Source organism: Crocuta crocuta, unplaced genomic scaffold (genome assembly GCF_008692635.1).
Source record: "Crocuta crocuta isolate KB4526 unplaced genomic scaffold, BGI_CrCroc_1.0 scaffold218, whole genome shotgun sequence".
In the NCBI taxonomy this organism is placed as follows: domain Eukaryota; kingdom Metazoa; phylum Chordata; class Mammalia; order Carnivora; family Hyaenidae; genus Crocuta; species Crocuta crocuta.
The window spans coordinates 9,231,073-9,245,647 of NW_027533170.1; the positions used below are offsets into that span (position 1 = coordinate 9,231,073).

Below are 14,575 nucleotides of genomic sequence, written 5' to 3' on the forward strand. Positions count from 1 at the left end.
TTGTCTGCCATCCGGCTGAGGACACATGCAGGAAGCAACTACCTTGGTGCTGGCCACGCCAATCTCCGGCCCCGCATTGATGTGCACACCGCAGTCGGTCTCTCGGGAGATGGAGCTGCCCACGGTGTTGGTGACGCCCACGGTCAGGGCCCCGCGGTCCTTACAGTAGCGCAATGCCAGGAGGGTGTCTGCAGTCTCACCTGCCACACAGGTCCTCCCTTCAGCCACGTGTTCTCAGGAGCGTGGCTTTGCCAGCTCGAACCACCAGCCCCCCAACTCATTTACTCTCATTCTTTTATTTATTTATTTAACGTTTACTTATTTTTGAGAGGCAGAGAAAAAAGACAGAGCACGAGTGGGGCAGGGGCAGAGAGAGAGGGAGACACAGAATCCACAGCAGGCTCCAGGCTCTGAGCTGTCAGCACAGAGCCTGACACGGGGCTCAAACTCACGAACCATGAGACCATGACCTGAGCCAAAGTCGGATGCTCAACTGACTGAGCCACCCCAGCACCCCCATTTACTCTCACTCTTATGCAGAAATCAGGACCCACAGGCAGCTGGCCTGTGCTCAGAATCAGAAAGGAAAATGCACACTCAACAATGTTTCCGGTGCATTTTTGGATTAAAGATTTGGCTACTATTTATGTGGGAAGCACTTTCCCATCTGCTGTTTCATGGAACTCTCCTGACAACCCCACAGGGGCCATTATCCCCATCTTCCCCTTGAGTATGAGGCCCCCCCGAGATGGAGGAGACCAATGCCTCATTCCCTCAGGGCCATGCAGCTGTGGGCAACAGACAGGTGCCAAGCCAGGTGAGCCAGGCGCCCAGTGTCCTTTCAAGCTGCCTTCAAGCTGCCTTCTTCAGAATGTGCTGACATTTAACATTTAAAAAGTATGTGAGGTGCGTGGCTGGCTGAGTCCATTGAGCGGTTGAGCATCCAACTTCGGCTCAGGTCACGATCTTGTGGCTCACGATCTCACGGTTTGTGAGTTCGAACCCTGCATCAGGCTTGCTGCTGTCAGCACAGAGCCCATTTTAGACTCTCTGCCTCTCTCTCTCTCTGCTCCTCCCCCGCTCATGCTCGTGCTCTCTCTCTCAAAAGTGAATAAGCATTTAAAATATATAAATAAATACAAATAAAAAGCAAGAACACAAGGCACCTGGCTGGCTCAGTCAGAAGAGCACGTGGCTCTTGGTCTAAGGGTCATGAGTTCCAGCCCCACCCTGGGTGTAGAGATTGCTTAAGTAAATAAATAGATAAACTTAAAAAATAAAAATAAAAAAGAATGCCACTAAATGGCATTTTTCCAATGGATCTAACATTGTTTTTAAGCAAAACACTTCTTGCAGCCTGCCAGTGTGAACTCAAAATTACTTTTATAATTAAGCACTTAAATAGGTTCAGGAATAAGCCAGCACAAGCACCCTGTATTTGTAAATCTTGAAACCTCAAAGTAAATTAAATACAATCTGATCCTAAAATTAAACCCATATAGGGGCTCCTGGGTGGCTCAGTTGGTTAAGCATCTGACTCTTCATTTCAGCTCAGGCCATGATCTCATTGGTTCCTGGGCTCGAGCCCCATGCTAGGCTCTGCACCTGCTGGGATTCTCTCTCTCTTCCTGTCTCTCTGCCCCTCCCTCACTTGTGCATGCATGTGCTCTCTCTCTCTCTCAAAATAAATAAATAAACTTAAAAAAAATGAAGTCACATAGCAGCATGTGGCTACAGGTAGTCAGCCGGAGGGTGGGTGTGTCTGTATTTGTTATTCTTCGTTTGTCATTGAAATGGGAATGGTCTTCAAGATTCAAACTGGAAGCAGTATTCGCAGTCCCAGTGGATATTAGAGCATTGAGGTTAACGTTTTAATTGTGATAACGGCATCATGGTTACTTTTTTTTTTTCTTTTACCATGTAAAGATCCATTCTGAGGTACTGATGGAGCAACATGAGGTCTGGGGTTGACTTCAAAATAACCCAGCGAGGGGACAGGTTAATGTGCATCTGGATGACACAAACTCTGCTCAGCTGATCGTTGCTGAGAACAGGCGGTTCCTTACGCGAATCTCTCTACTTTTACAGAGATTTGGAATTTTCCATAATTAAAGTGTTTTAAAAATCCTTCAGGAGGTCATAGAGAGTCCAAGCATGTGGCCATGAATCACCTCTCCCTGACTCTCTGCCCAGCCCGACTGGAGCAAATGCCCAGGTTTAGATAGGATGGCACCCAGGCAAGGTTTACTGTGGCTGCTCTGGGCCCTACACCTGAGCACTGTCTCTCAGTGCATCCCTCTGCTGGGCAGCATGGGCACTGCAAAGCATCCACATAGTTCTTGAAGTGACTCTCAACCAGAAGAATTTTGAAAAACTTTCTCTTCTTGAAATAAACCCAGCACCATGGATAAGCACTTTGGTGAGTGGTCCCTTACGTCCTGGATTTGGAATGGCAGGAGAAGGGAGCAGCCCTGGCCGCACGGCCCTCTCCTAAAATGGGACAGTAGCTGATGGCTCTGACGGTTGACTGACAAGACAGTCTGGCACATGCTCAGTGTTCAGAGAACTTTACCGGATGAAGGAGGGAGGGAGATGAGCCCATGCAAACCTGTCCTTACCTGACTGGCTTATGAAAAAGCAGACATCATCCCTGAATACAGGTGTGTTCCTGTCCAGAAAATCGCTGGCAAGTTCAACCATCACAGGGAGTTCAGTCAGTTCCTCCAAAACTTGTCGTGTCTGAAGCCAACAGGAATGGGGACCAGAGTCAGTCACAGACACTAGAGAGGCACAGGCAGCTGGGCTTCTGGGGACAGCTTTATGAAGTGGCACCTCCAGATCCTGGTGGTGAAGGGAATGAGGACGTGCGCAGGCCACACTGCAGAGAAAGGCTCTCGCGCTGGCTCACGGGCACCAAATTTGGGAGGTCAAACACATGATGGCATTTAAGACACACCTTGTCCTAGGCCACCGCTACCTCCCCCGCACTATCGAGGGCCCAGCGCGTTGCACTTACGGCCACGGCCGCGTGGTAGCTGGTTCCGCAACCAATCACGATGAGCCGTCGGCACCGTCGAATCTCCTTCAAGTGGTCCTTCAAGCCACCCAGGAGCACTGCGAGGCACACATGGGGCCTTAGTACTGACCCCACACGGGGATGCACATTGGCCCGGCACGGATGGGGGATTACCTGTGTTGGTCTCAAAATTCACCCGACCTCTCATGGTATTGAAAACTGATTCGGGCTGTTCAAAGATCTCCTTCTGCATAAACGCACTGAAGTTGCCTGGTCCAACAAACATCAACAAAGCAAGTCAGCTTTAATTCGGTTGTTTTAGCACTGCTCAACTTCCAATCAAGATGCAAAGTCAACATGCAGTTTAGTGACAGTGACAAAGGGGAAGGCACACTGCACGTTACCAAGGGTGTCCCAGGGTCCATCCCACCTGACGCTCATGGTGATAAGTGAGAGGGAAACATGTCGGGTTAAGATTACTATCCCCAGTGTACGTATGGGCCCCTGCAGCTTGAAGGAGCGAGAGACATAAGTAACAACTACATGACTGGTCTTTCTGGGGTAGTACTCCCCTGAGCAGGGCCAGAGGAAAGGAAAATGCTTTATTTACTTCCAGAAACCAACCTACTTAGGGAAGTACAAATGAAGTAAGCCCAGAGAACTAGGCAATTTTCTTTTTTTTTTTTTCTTTTTCATGTTTTTGAATTTTGTTTTTGAGAGACAGAGTATGAGCAGGGGAGGGGCAGAAAGAGAGGGAGATACAGAATCCAAAGCAGGTTCCAGGCTCCGAGCTGTCAGCACAGAGCCCAACGCGGGGCTCGACCCCACAAACCATGAGATCATGACCTGAGCTGAAGTCAGATGCTTAGCCGACTGAGCCACCCAGGTGTCCTGGCAATTTTCTTTTCAACAAATACCCTCTGAGGTTCTGTATTAAAGAAAAACCTTGGGCGCCTGGGTGGCTTAGTTGGTTAAGCGTCCGACTTTCGCTTAGGTCATGATCTCGCGGTTCGTGGGTTCGAGCCCCGCGTCGGGCTCTGTGCTGACTGCCAGCTCAGAGCCTGGAGCCTGTTTCAGTCTGTGACTCCCTCTCTCTCTGACCCTCCCCTGCTCACGCTGTCTCTCTCTCTCCTAGAAATAAATAAAACATTAAAAAATTTAAAAAAAAAAAAAGAAAAAAGAAAAACCTTTTCAGGTTTTCGATTTGATTTGAATCCAGGGCTCTGATTTGAACGGAACTGGAATTTCCTTTCAACAAATTCCAACTGAATTTCTTTTCCATCCCCTCCAAGCTTCTGTATTAAAGAAAAGCCTTTTCAGCCATACATGCATTTCCAGGGCTCTGATCTGAATGGAACTCTGATCTGAGGATGTCAAAGGATGATCTGGCCGCAGCAGGCTGAGGCCCCTGACAGGTGGTGTGCCTGAAGCTTTGGAAGTATCCACAGACAGGGTAGGAATGTTACAAACACGGCAGTGTTTCCGTCTGCCACCTTCAGCCGGGGGCTTGCACAGAGGGTGCCATAAGGCAAACAAGTGAGGAGGGTCAGGGAAGAGCTCTCTGAGGGGGTGATGGTCAGGGTAGAATGGTCAAAAGGTAGGGGCGCCTGGGTGGCTTAGTCGGTTAAGCATCGGACTTTCGCTTAGGTCATGATCTCGCGGTTCGTGGGTTCGAGCCCTGCGTCGGGCTCTGTGCTGACTGCCAGCTCAGAGCCTGGAGCCTGTTTCAGTCTGTGACTCCCTCTCTCTCTGACCCTCCCCTGCTCACGCTGTCTCTCTCTCTCTCTCTCTCCTAGAAATAAATAAAAATATTTAAAAAAAAAAATTTTTTTTTTAAAAAAAAAGAATGGTCAAAAGGTCAAGTGCAATGCCCCACCCCCCGCCCCAGCCCCCAGGTGAGCGAGCACTTGACCTGCTTAAGTAGCAGTGAGGTGGCTGGGGAGGGTGGCAGGGCATAGTGGGAAAACGGTGGAGTGAGGTGGGGCTAGGTTGGGCGTGGGGTACTGTGGGCTGCGGCAGGAAGTGTGGATTTTATTCCAAGAACGGCGGGAGGCCATTGGAGGGCTTTAAGCAGCAGGATAAGAGGGTCTGATTCACATTCCTAAATGTTTACCCAGGCTGCCCTGTGCAGATGGGGGTGTTGGGAGAAAGGCTGTCCTCGAAAGGAGGAAGTGCCCCACTGACCCCTGTTACTGCAGGCCTCTGACCCAGAGAAGAAATGATGTCTGGGTGTGAGAATGTGTCCCAGAGAGTCAGTAAAGGGAGGCAGATGACGGACTGGTTTGATCAAGCAGGGAGACTGGTAGCCAGGATATAGTCAGGAGCTCCCCCTCAGGGAGAGGGGCCAGGCTCCCCACCTCCTCTGGGCTGTGCAAGCCACAGACCACCTGCACCCCTGCCCTAATGACCATGCAGGTGGGAGGGCTGCAGCATCTATTCAGGGTGGAACGGAGAGTCTCAGGAGCTCCCCCATCGAGCACCTGCCCCCCACCCAAGGCTGCTGCACACGGACCCTCTGAGGACACCTGCCTTTCATGATTTGCTGCAGTTCCATCTGCAAGGTCTGGATGGCTCGAGATGGGTCATCACTAGCTGAACGCTTAACCCGGTGAATGGAGAGTTTCCCATCAGCCACTGCGGCGATGTCGTCATCCTCGAGGAAGATGACCCGGTTGGTGTGTTCTATGATAGCGCTGGAGCAAGGGAAATACGGGTGTCACAGAAGGAGCCTGAACTTGCTTGACAGCTACAGGGCAGTCACTCACTGCCCCCCTCCCCAGTGTGGGTCCACATCAGTAGCATCAGATGATATTTGAGGAGGGTCAGGGACATCACATTATACATATCAATTCACACTTCCCACCCTCTCCCTAGAATTATTTTGAAGCCAGTCCCAGACAGCATATGTATCATTTCATCTGTAAACATTTTAGCTTCTATCTCTAAAACAGAAGGATCATTTTTAAACTGACCAATACCATTATCACATCTAAAATTAATAGTTATTCCTTCATATCATCAAATACCCAGTATGTTCAGAATTCCCCAGTTATCTCATAGATGGCCTTTTATGACTGCTTTCTTCAAATCATGATCCAGACAGTGTCACCTTTGGAGAATTCCCAGGAACCAAACACATTACTCCAAATCGAAATGGGAAAGAATGAAACAATTATCTTGCTTTTTAAACTGATCTGATCTGTCTTTCAGAATAACCACATCGTTCACGAAGGCAAATTTCTCTTTATGGAAGGACTACAGCTAATACAGAAGGAATGACAGCATCAGAATAAACAATTTATGAACTCCTAATTATTAATAGGTCCAAGGAAGGACCACCAAGTGCTCTGCTGAAACCAAGAGGTGAGGCTGTCTGATGCACGAACCCTCTGATTAATCTTTTTTTTTTTTTTAATGTTTTATTTATTTCTAGGAAAGAGAGAGAGACAGCGTGAGCAGGGGAGGGTCAGAGAGAGAGGGAGTCACAGACTGAAACAGGCTCCAGGCTCTGAGCTGGCAGTCAGCACAGAGCCCGACGCGGGGCTCGAACCCACGAACCGCGAGATCATGACCTAAGCGAAAGTCGGACGCTTAACCGACTAAGCCACCCAGGCGCCCCACGAACCCTCTGATTAATCTTAATAGCACAAAAACACAGACAACGAGACATATATGCTTCCTGATAGAAGGACACACCACCACCTATGAAACTGTCTTCCAAAAAATCAAACCAGAAGGAGATCAAGTTTCTAGATACCTGTGAACACCAGTGCACAGGAAATACAGTGGGCAGGGGAAATGACACCATGGGGGATTCTCTCAGCAAAATCCAGACAGTGGGAAAATCATCAGAACAAATCACACACACGCACGCACGCACGCACCTTGCAAGGAAAAAATGATGGTTTCAAAGCAAAGTACAAAATATGTCCACCAATGAAATATGGGGGTTATTATACTTATTTATTTATTTAGTTATTTTTGAGAGAGAATGAGCGAGTGCAGGAGCAGGGCAGGAGCAAAGAGAGAGGGAGTGAGAGAGAATCCCAAGTGGGCTCTGTGCTATCAGCGTAGAGCCCAAGGCGGGGCTGGAACTCACTCAGGTGAGATCATGACCTGAGCTGAAATAAAGAGTTGGATGCTTAACCGACTGAGCCACCCAGGTGCCCCATTGTGCTTAACTTTCTCTGCATGGAAAGTAATGATGATTTTTGTCTTCCAAAATGGCAATACAAAGTTTCTTTTAAACATAAATGGAGTTAGAAAAGTTGGTAAGTGAAAAAGGAAACTAATCAACAGCACAAGTGGTACATAGATATGGTAAAAAAACAAAAAACAAAAATCAAAAAACAAAAAAACCCATGAAAGTAGCACTTAAAAGACCATAGGAGAAAAAAACCCTCATTCCACCAAGTGCCACACCCATACCTGCCCTGTGCCAAAAACGTAACGTTTATAATTCCTGATGCAAAATTAAAGAAAGAAGTGGTCACATTCCATGGCCCTAAGAGAGGTGTCTCCAGACAGATGCTTGGGAAGACACACAAAGAAGGATGGGAAGTTGGGGCGCCTGGGTGGCTCAGTCAGTTAAGCGTCCGACTTCGGCTCAGGTCGTGATCTCGCGGTTCCTTGGTTCGAGCCCCGTGTCAGGCTCTGTGCTGACAGCTCAGAGCCTGGAGCCTGCTTCAGATTCTGTGTCTCTTTCTCTCTCTGACCCTCCCCTACTCATGCTGTCTCTCTCTCTCTCAGAAATAAATAAAAAACATTTAAAAAATTAATTTAAAAAAAGACGGATGGGAAGCCACTGCATTGGAAAAAAATACCTTGAACGATATACAGGCACGTTTAAATGGCAGAAAACAAAGAATAATAAGAGGAAGAGAGATGAAATCTCTCCAAGAGAGAAACACTGCTTATACTGTATTGCCCTCCAGGCAGTGCTAAATACACGTATGTTTGCATTTACGTGTATGCATACGTCTCTAGGTTTTTTTTAATTTTTTAATGTTTTATTTATTTTTGAGAGAGAGAGAGAGACAGAGACAGAGAATGAGTGGGGGAGGGGTAGAGAGGGAGAGGGAGACACAAATTCGAAGCCGCACAGAGCCTGACATAGGGCTCAAACCCATGAGCCATGAGATCATGATCTGAGCCAACATCAAGACTCAGATGCTTAACCAACTGAGCCACCCAGGTGTGGCTAGCGAGATCGTCCTGGTGAAGCCCTCAGCATGGCAACTGTTGCCCTGAAGGCTCTACAGTGTGTCTCCATACTTGGACCGGTCACCCATATCTGGTGACCCATACACTGTAGAATCACCTTACACTCGTCTACACACCATGTACTGTAGAATCACCTTTCCAAGTCCCAAAGCCTAACAAGCAAAGGAATCACGAGGATTTTTAATTATAGCATCAAATTTGCAGACTGATTTAAGGAGAGTCAGTTATCTTAGAAAAAAATTGTTAATTATCACAATAACTTTAAACCATTCATTAGTTTTTAAAAACAATATTAAGCCTTTTTACCAAGGAATGTGGACATTTATTCAAATCTGGTCCTGTTTCTCCTGGCGGACTTTTGTAGTCTTTTCTAAAGAGATTCTGGACTATTTTTATTAAGATTTATTTTAAGGGATTAAAATAGTTTTTCTAGCTTGGGTAAATAGATTACTTTTTTTTTTGGTTTCTGTTCAAGAAAGGCTTCTGACGGTTTACTGTGCCAGTCACATGAGGAGGCCCAAGAGGAAACGGGGTGGATATGGTCCTGCAGCCTTGTTCAGGGGAGAGCTCACTGCTGGGATGTCTGATTTCCACATTTCATTCTCCGACCAGCCTTAGGATTAGTTCTAACAGGTTTTCAGTGGGACTTTTTTAAATGTTTACTTACTTTTGAGAGGAAGAGAAAGAGAGAGAGCCTAAGTGGGAAGGGGCAGAGAGAAAAGGGAGACACAGAATCTGAAGCAGGCTCCAGGCTCCGAGCTGTCAGCACAGAGCCCAATGTGGGGCTTGAACTTACAAACCAGGAGATCATGACCTGAGCCGAAGTTGGACACCTAACTGACTGAGCCACCCAAGTGCCCCCTCAACTGGATTTTAAAACATATGATCCGGGGCGCCTGGGTGGCTCAGTCGGTTGTGCATCCGACTTCAGCTCAGGTCATGATCTCACAGTTCGTGGGTTCGAGCCCCATACCGGGCTCTGTGCTGACAGCTTAGAGCCTATTTCGGATTCTGTGTCTCCCTCTCTCTCTCTGCCCCTCCCCTGTTCATGCTCTGTCTCTCACTGTCTCAAAAATAAATAGACATTAAAAAATAATAAAGCATATGGTCCTATTGCCTACATGTAGTTATTTCATCTCCTGGCAGGCATTCAAGCATTTTTTCCCTTTTTTTAAAGAAACATTTAGCAGATTTCATTGAAAGTAAGGTAATGCTGATCTTGAAGCATCACAATTATTTCATGCACTTCTAAGAAATAAACTGTAGCAAATTATAACTGCAGATGCCACTGACAGATACTGAAGTCTATAAATCAATGTGCCTTAGAATCCCCGAAATCATATCAGCTTGTCATTGAAATGGTACCCTAAGGAATACAGTTTGGGGAACGCTGTCCTTTCCCATCAGCATCAGGGACGTTGCTGGCTGTGGGCTGAACCAGACATTGCAGCCAAGGCTCTAAGTTCCTACCACTCCATGTGTTCCAGGAGATCTCATCTGGTGTCCTCCACACTTCCTCCCTGGTATGGCAAGATCCCACCAGAGGCTGGTGGGAAGGAGGGATAAAAAGGGTTTGGATGGAGGAGGTGGTGGTGGTGTTTATGGTAATTTTCTTTTTTTTCAATGTTTGTTTATTTTCTAGAGAGATCAAGAGCAAGTGGGGGAACAGCAGAGAGAGAGGGAGAGAAAATCCCAAGCAGGCTCTGAGCAGCCAGTACACAACCCGACACAGGGCTCAAACTCACAAACCATGAGACCGTGACCTGAGCTGAAATCAAGAGTTGGACGCTTACCTGACTGAGCCACCCAGGTGCCCCTATGGTAGTTTTCTCTATTTCAACTACTAGGAAAGTGTTTTGGTCTTTTCTGAGTATGTGTATGTGGATGTGTGTAAATTTTTTGTACCAAAATGTATATGAAGTGGACTTCCTCAAATTTCACAAGTATTGTTTTGTCTGTTAATGAGAACATGGACTTTGAAATGAACTGGACCGCCCTCCTAAGTCTTGGCCTGAACGAGTGTTCAGACTCAGGCAGAGGCGGGTGGCATGAGAGAAGGACTGAAGGCCTGAAGGCACCTGCCCCGGCTAGCTAAAAGGAGCACAGCCTGGCCAGAAGGACCACAGCCCAGTGTGCTCACATCTGCTGATTTTCCAGAGAAGCTAGAAATCTAGACTTTTATGTGAAATCTCCCCCTTTTAAACTGTTGGCAAATAATTCAATTATTCTGTGCAGGTTCCAAAACGCTGTGGAGGTCAGTGGTCACGGGGTGCTCTCAGTGGTTCTCCAAGGTTCTCGGAGAAGGGTCACAGAGAACTGAAATCTGCCTTTGCTGTCAGAGCACAGCTGAAAAGCGGGGATGAGTGGAAAATGGTGGTGTTTGGCCAGTCATTTTTGATTACATAATCCCAGCAAAGAAAGGAAACAAGGTTTAGCTACCTTGCATCGGAAGCAAAGAAGAATTCCACTGCTTTATCGCCCACAGCATGAAGGCAGGTCGAGCTGTCCAGCCTCTTCATTCTTGTTTTGCAGATATTCTTCACATTCTCGAAATTGCCTGGCGAAGGAAGGGAAGGATTGCGAGTGACATTAAACTCTTTTGTTTGAATAACATGAAGCAAGGCGCCAGCTTCCCCTGTGAATATGTGTGGGAGAAATCTGCAATTTTTAGCTTTGGCTGCGTCAGCCAAATCGTGCAAATGATCCCCAAATAGCGCGGGGCCGCCGCAAGAGCTTTTTGAATGGCTGCAAACAAAACAAAGCAAAGCAACGCTCATCTCAGAGTGCGGATGCCTTTATGTAATGGAGCTGCATGCCGTCCCCTGGACTTGTGTATGCGTTTGAAAATATCCATAATAAAACGCTTTGGCAAAGACGGACCCTAGTGTCAGTTGCACAAACTGACCTGGAGCCTGGACCAGAGCCCAAGAGCCCCTGCCCTGTTCAAGTCCTTCTCGAAAAACTTACGTGTCCTGTACAGGATGGGGATCTGTTCTGTGGAGAGCTTGTATTTGCTCCGCACTCCAATGAGCAGGGGGCTGCCTCTCCTGTAGAAACAAGAGGGAGTCCAGTTACTCATCATCTCAACACCCCGGGCAGGGCTGGATGGCCTCTGAGCACTGAGGAGGGGGGCCCGCATCTAGCCCTTCTGCCAGGGGAAAGCATCCTGTTGAGATCCCACAGGACAGATTCCTGAGGCACAGGAAGATGCTCCCAGGGCTTACAGCAGGGACCAACTAACTGACCGGAAGGAGAATTCCGGCTCCCCTTCCTGGTGCCCACCTCCCTGCTCAGTGAATCCCCACACGGTTAGATCACTGAGGCAGAGGCATTAGGAGGCCCTGTCAGCATGCAGGAACACTCCGTGTCTCCAGCAGGCTTCCATTTACTGCCATCTCTAAAGCGGGAGACCTCGACGCCCAGGACCTGCCCAAACATTCTCTTCCCTCCCCCTGTCCCACCCCTTTGCCTAGCGCAGCTACTCTCCAGCTCTGGGGAGCATTCCGATGACTGGATTTGGATCTGCTCAACTTTGTGGGCCACATAACACGCTTTCAAGGGTGGTTTTGCCTCTGCCTGAGTGTCATGGGCAAAGTTTCAAACTCTCAACCTGCACGAGCTGGACTCTATCACAGAGGGGACAGTGACTGCCTCCCTGCGGGAATTCCTGCAGCCTCGAACTTGTATTTCTTCTCCCAGCCCCACATCTGAGCTCCCCAAGCTGGGAGACAGAGTCTGTGGCTTTGAAGAAGGTGCTGTGAGCACCTTGAATATTTTGGACCATCTTTTATCACATCTGAAGCAAAGAGGAGACATGGCTGTGTGTACAATGGAGAGCCAGCTCAACTAGCCTTTCTTTATAACATTGGTAATGAGAAAATACTGTGGTTATCTAATTTTCTTGGCAAAAGTCTCCCCCAGATTCTCTTGTTATAGATTGAGCTCTATGATTTCTCTAAACTTTGCCTCAAATAATGTTCCCAAAGCATCCCAAAGGTTGCCCATGTTACAGAGCCAGCAGTTACAGACAATTTAGAAATATAAAGCTTTATTGCTTCTTCACATTGCCTTCTTCTGCATTCATTTAAAATAGTAATACCAGGATAATATCGAGTTTTAAAAGGGGTTTCTAATTTTTTTAATGTTTATTTATTTTTGAGAGAGAGAGAGAGGCTCCAGACTCTGAGCTGTCAGCACAGAGCCTGCCATGGGGATCGAACTCACAGACTGTGAGATCATGACCTGAGCCAAAGTTGGACACTTAACTGACTGAGACACCCAGCTACCCTGGGGTTTCTAAATTTAAAAGGGACCAAGGGGTCTTTTATAATTTTATGATTGAAGGAATTAAATGCCGAGTGGTAAATTCCTTCCTATCCTGGAAAAAAATTAAATCATGATACATTCTCATCATTTCCTGCCTAGAGAATATGACTGTCCATGAGGGACAGCCTCATTCTGTCTGTGTCTCCCAGGCCACAAGTGCATTCTCTGTGGCTCCTCAGAGGTTTCAAAACGAAACCTTCAGCCCATAGTGCACCTGAAACCCTGCAGAGCAGGGCCTCTGCCCTCATCCTCACTCTCCACCAGCCCTTGAAGTTCGAGGGGCAGAGTGTACATGACCTTGCTCACTGCTGTCTCCCATGCCTGGTACACAGCAGGTGTCAGTCTGTCTTTCTGGATGAGCAGAAAGTCTGCCCATGACCGCTACCACGGGGAATGAGCTTACAAAGTGTCTGGGAAATGGCCGCTGCTTTCATTACAGAATCTGGGCCACATTCCATGGGCTCCTTTGAAGAGCGAGGAGTGGTGTGTCCTTGCTGACCCCATCTGTGCCGTCAACCAGGGTGTTTTCTGTGTTTTTTCTGAAGGGGACTCAGCCTGCTCTGGGTCAGATCCCCAAAGTGCTGAGCTCACTCCAGGCCCCTTCCTTTTGCTCACACTGGTCCTTCTGCCTACCTCTCCTAGGCAGACACCTATGCTCCCTCCTACCCCCCAGCACATTGCCTCCCAGCCCCCAACATGGAGTATCAACACCCTCTGCCCCGCTCTGTCCTCCTGCACAAATGTGAGGTCTGTCCTTAAAGGCAGGACAAGGTCAGGTGTTACTCGATCCCTAGGACTCAGTACAGACCAAGTGTTCAACAGATATCAGTTGGATGGATGGGGGGAGGGAAGGACAGATGGACAGGTAGATGCGTGAATGGATGGTCAGACTGATGGTGGATGGATGAACAGATGGATAATCAGCTCATTTGAATATAAAATAACAGGATGGCACTCACAACCCCAATTGTGTGAATCCACACATCACTGGGGACTGTGGGGCTCTATCTAAGAGAGGGACATGCGGGCTGACCCAGGCCCTCTGGGCTGATTCCTAGAACACCCTGTTGTGCAGGTGATGAAGCTTGCGCTTGGGCCTTCAAGGCCTCTTCTTTACTGCATTCAAATTAATGTTCACTTGTTCCTAGTCTCACATTCATAATTTTGCAGGTTTTTCTAGAAGGCATCTTCAAAACTGACCTGCAACCTGGATCTGCCCCTCGCTGTATAGTTTTGTTTTTACTTTGAATTTGTTGTCAACTTCTGAAAATCTGGAGATTTCAAATTAAAAAAACAACTTTCTGCTTTTCCTTTTAAAAATCAGAGGCCCTGGCCACAGTGATGATGGGGTGCATAGGCCACGGTCTCACTTCTCCCCTATGCCTCAAGCTAAGTGATCTTATTTTATTTATTTGTTCTTGAAATGTCAACGTGTTTTGCCTCACCTGGTGGCAACAGCTTCTCCCGGGTAGTGGATGCTCTTGAAAACCAATGCAAATGCACCTTCCTGTGAATAGAGCAAACAAGAGTGAGTGACAATGTGCTCAGGCCCTGCCAGAGCCCCCAGGGCTGCTGCCACCTGGCCCACCGCCCCACAGAGGGCGTCACTCTTCACGGTGGGTGGTTCTGCGGTTTCTTCCTCAGGGTGCCGAATGCAGTACGGTTGGTACCATGCTGAAGAACCAAAGACCAGGACTTGCGGATTTCATGGTGCTCAGCAGAACCCACCCCTGCTCAGGCCCACAAAGAGTGATTCTCAGCTCTGTGATGATCTGGGTGGAGGGGTACAGTTAGAGCCTCAAGAAATGAGGACTGTGGCCAGAGGTCCTGCCCTGGGACTGTAAGAATGAAAGGGACTAATCCATGATATACAGTAAAGCCTGGGTTCAAACCCTGTCTCTACCCCTTAATTGAGCAATTGCCTAGATTACGCCTCATGGCATATGGAAATGAGAATAATCCTACCTTGTATGACTTCTGTGAGCTCATGCACTTTTGTTGTTGTTGTTA

At 47.8% G+C, this 14,575-nt stretch overlaps 1 protein-coding gene across 1 annotated transcript in view; it reads right to left on the reverse strand.

Annotated features, from left to right (window-relative positions):
* The window catches only part of GFPT2 (glutamine--fructose-6-phosphate transaminase 2), a 48,130-nt gene that overhangs the window by 10,001 nt on the left and 23,554 nt on the right, over window positions 1–14,575 (reverse strand). Inside the window, exons 7-14 of the mRNA XM_077746264.1 lie at window positions 14,011–14,072; window positions 11,207–11,286; window positions 10,679–10,796; window positions 5,546–5,709; window positions 3,191–3,286; window positions 3,017–3,114; window positions 2,619–2,739; window positions 43–200 (exon numbers count right to left, since the gene is read on the reverse strand). Coding sequence (XP_077602390.1) covers window positions 43–200; window positions 2,619–2,739; window positions 3,017–3,114; window positions 3,191–3,286; window positions 5,546–5,709; window positions 10,679–10,796; window positions 11,207–11,286; window positions 14,011–14,072 — 897 coding nt within the window. The remainder of the gene's footprint in view (window positions 1–42; window positions 201–2,618; window positions 2,740–3,016; window positions 3,115–3,190; window positions 3,287–5,545; window positions 5,710–10,678; window positions 10,797–11,206; window positions 11,287–14,010; window positions 14,073–14,575) is intronic.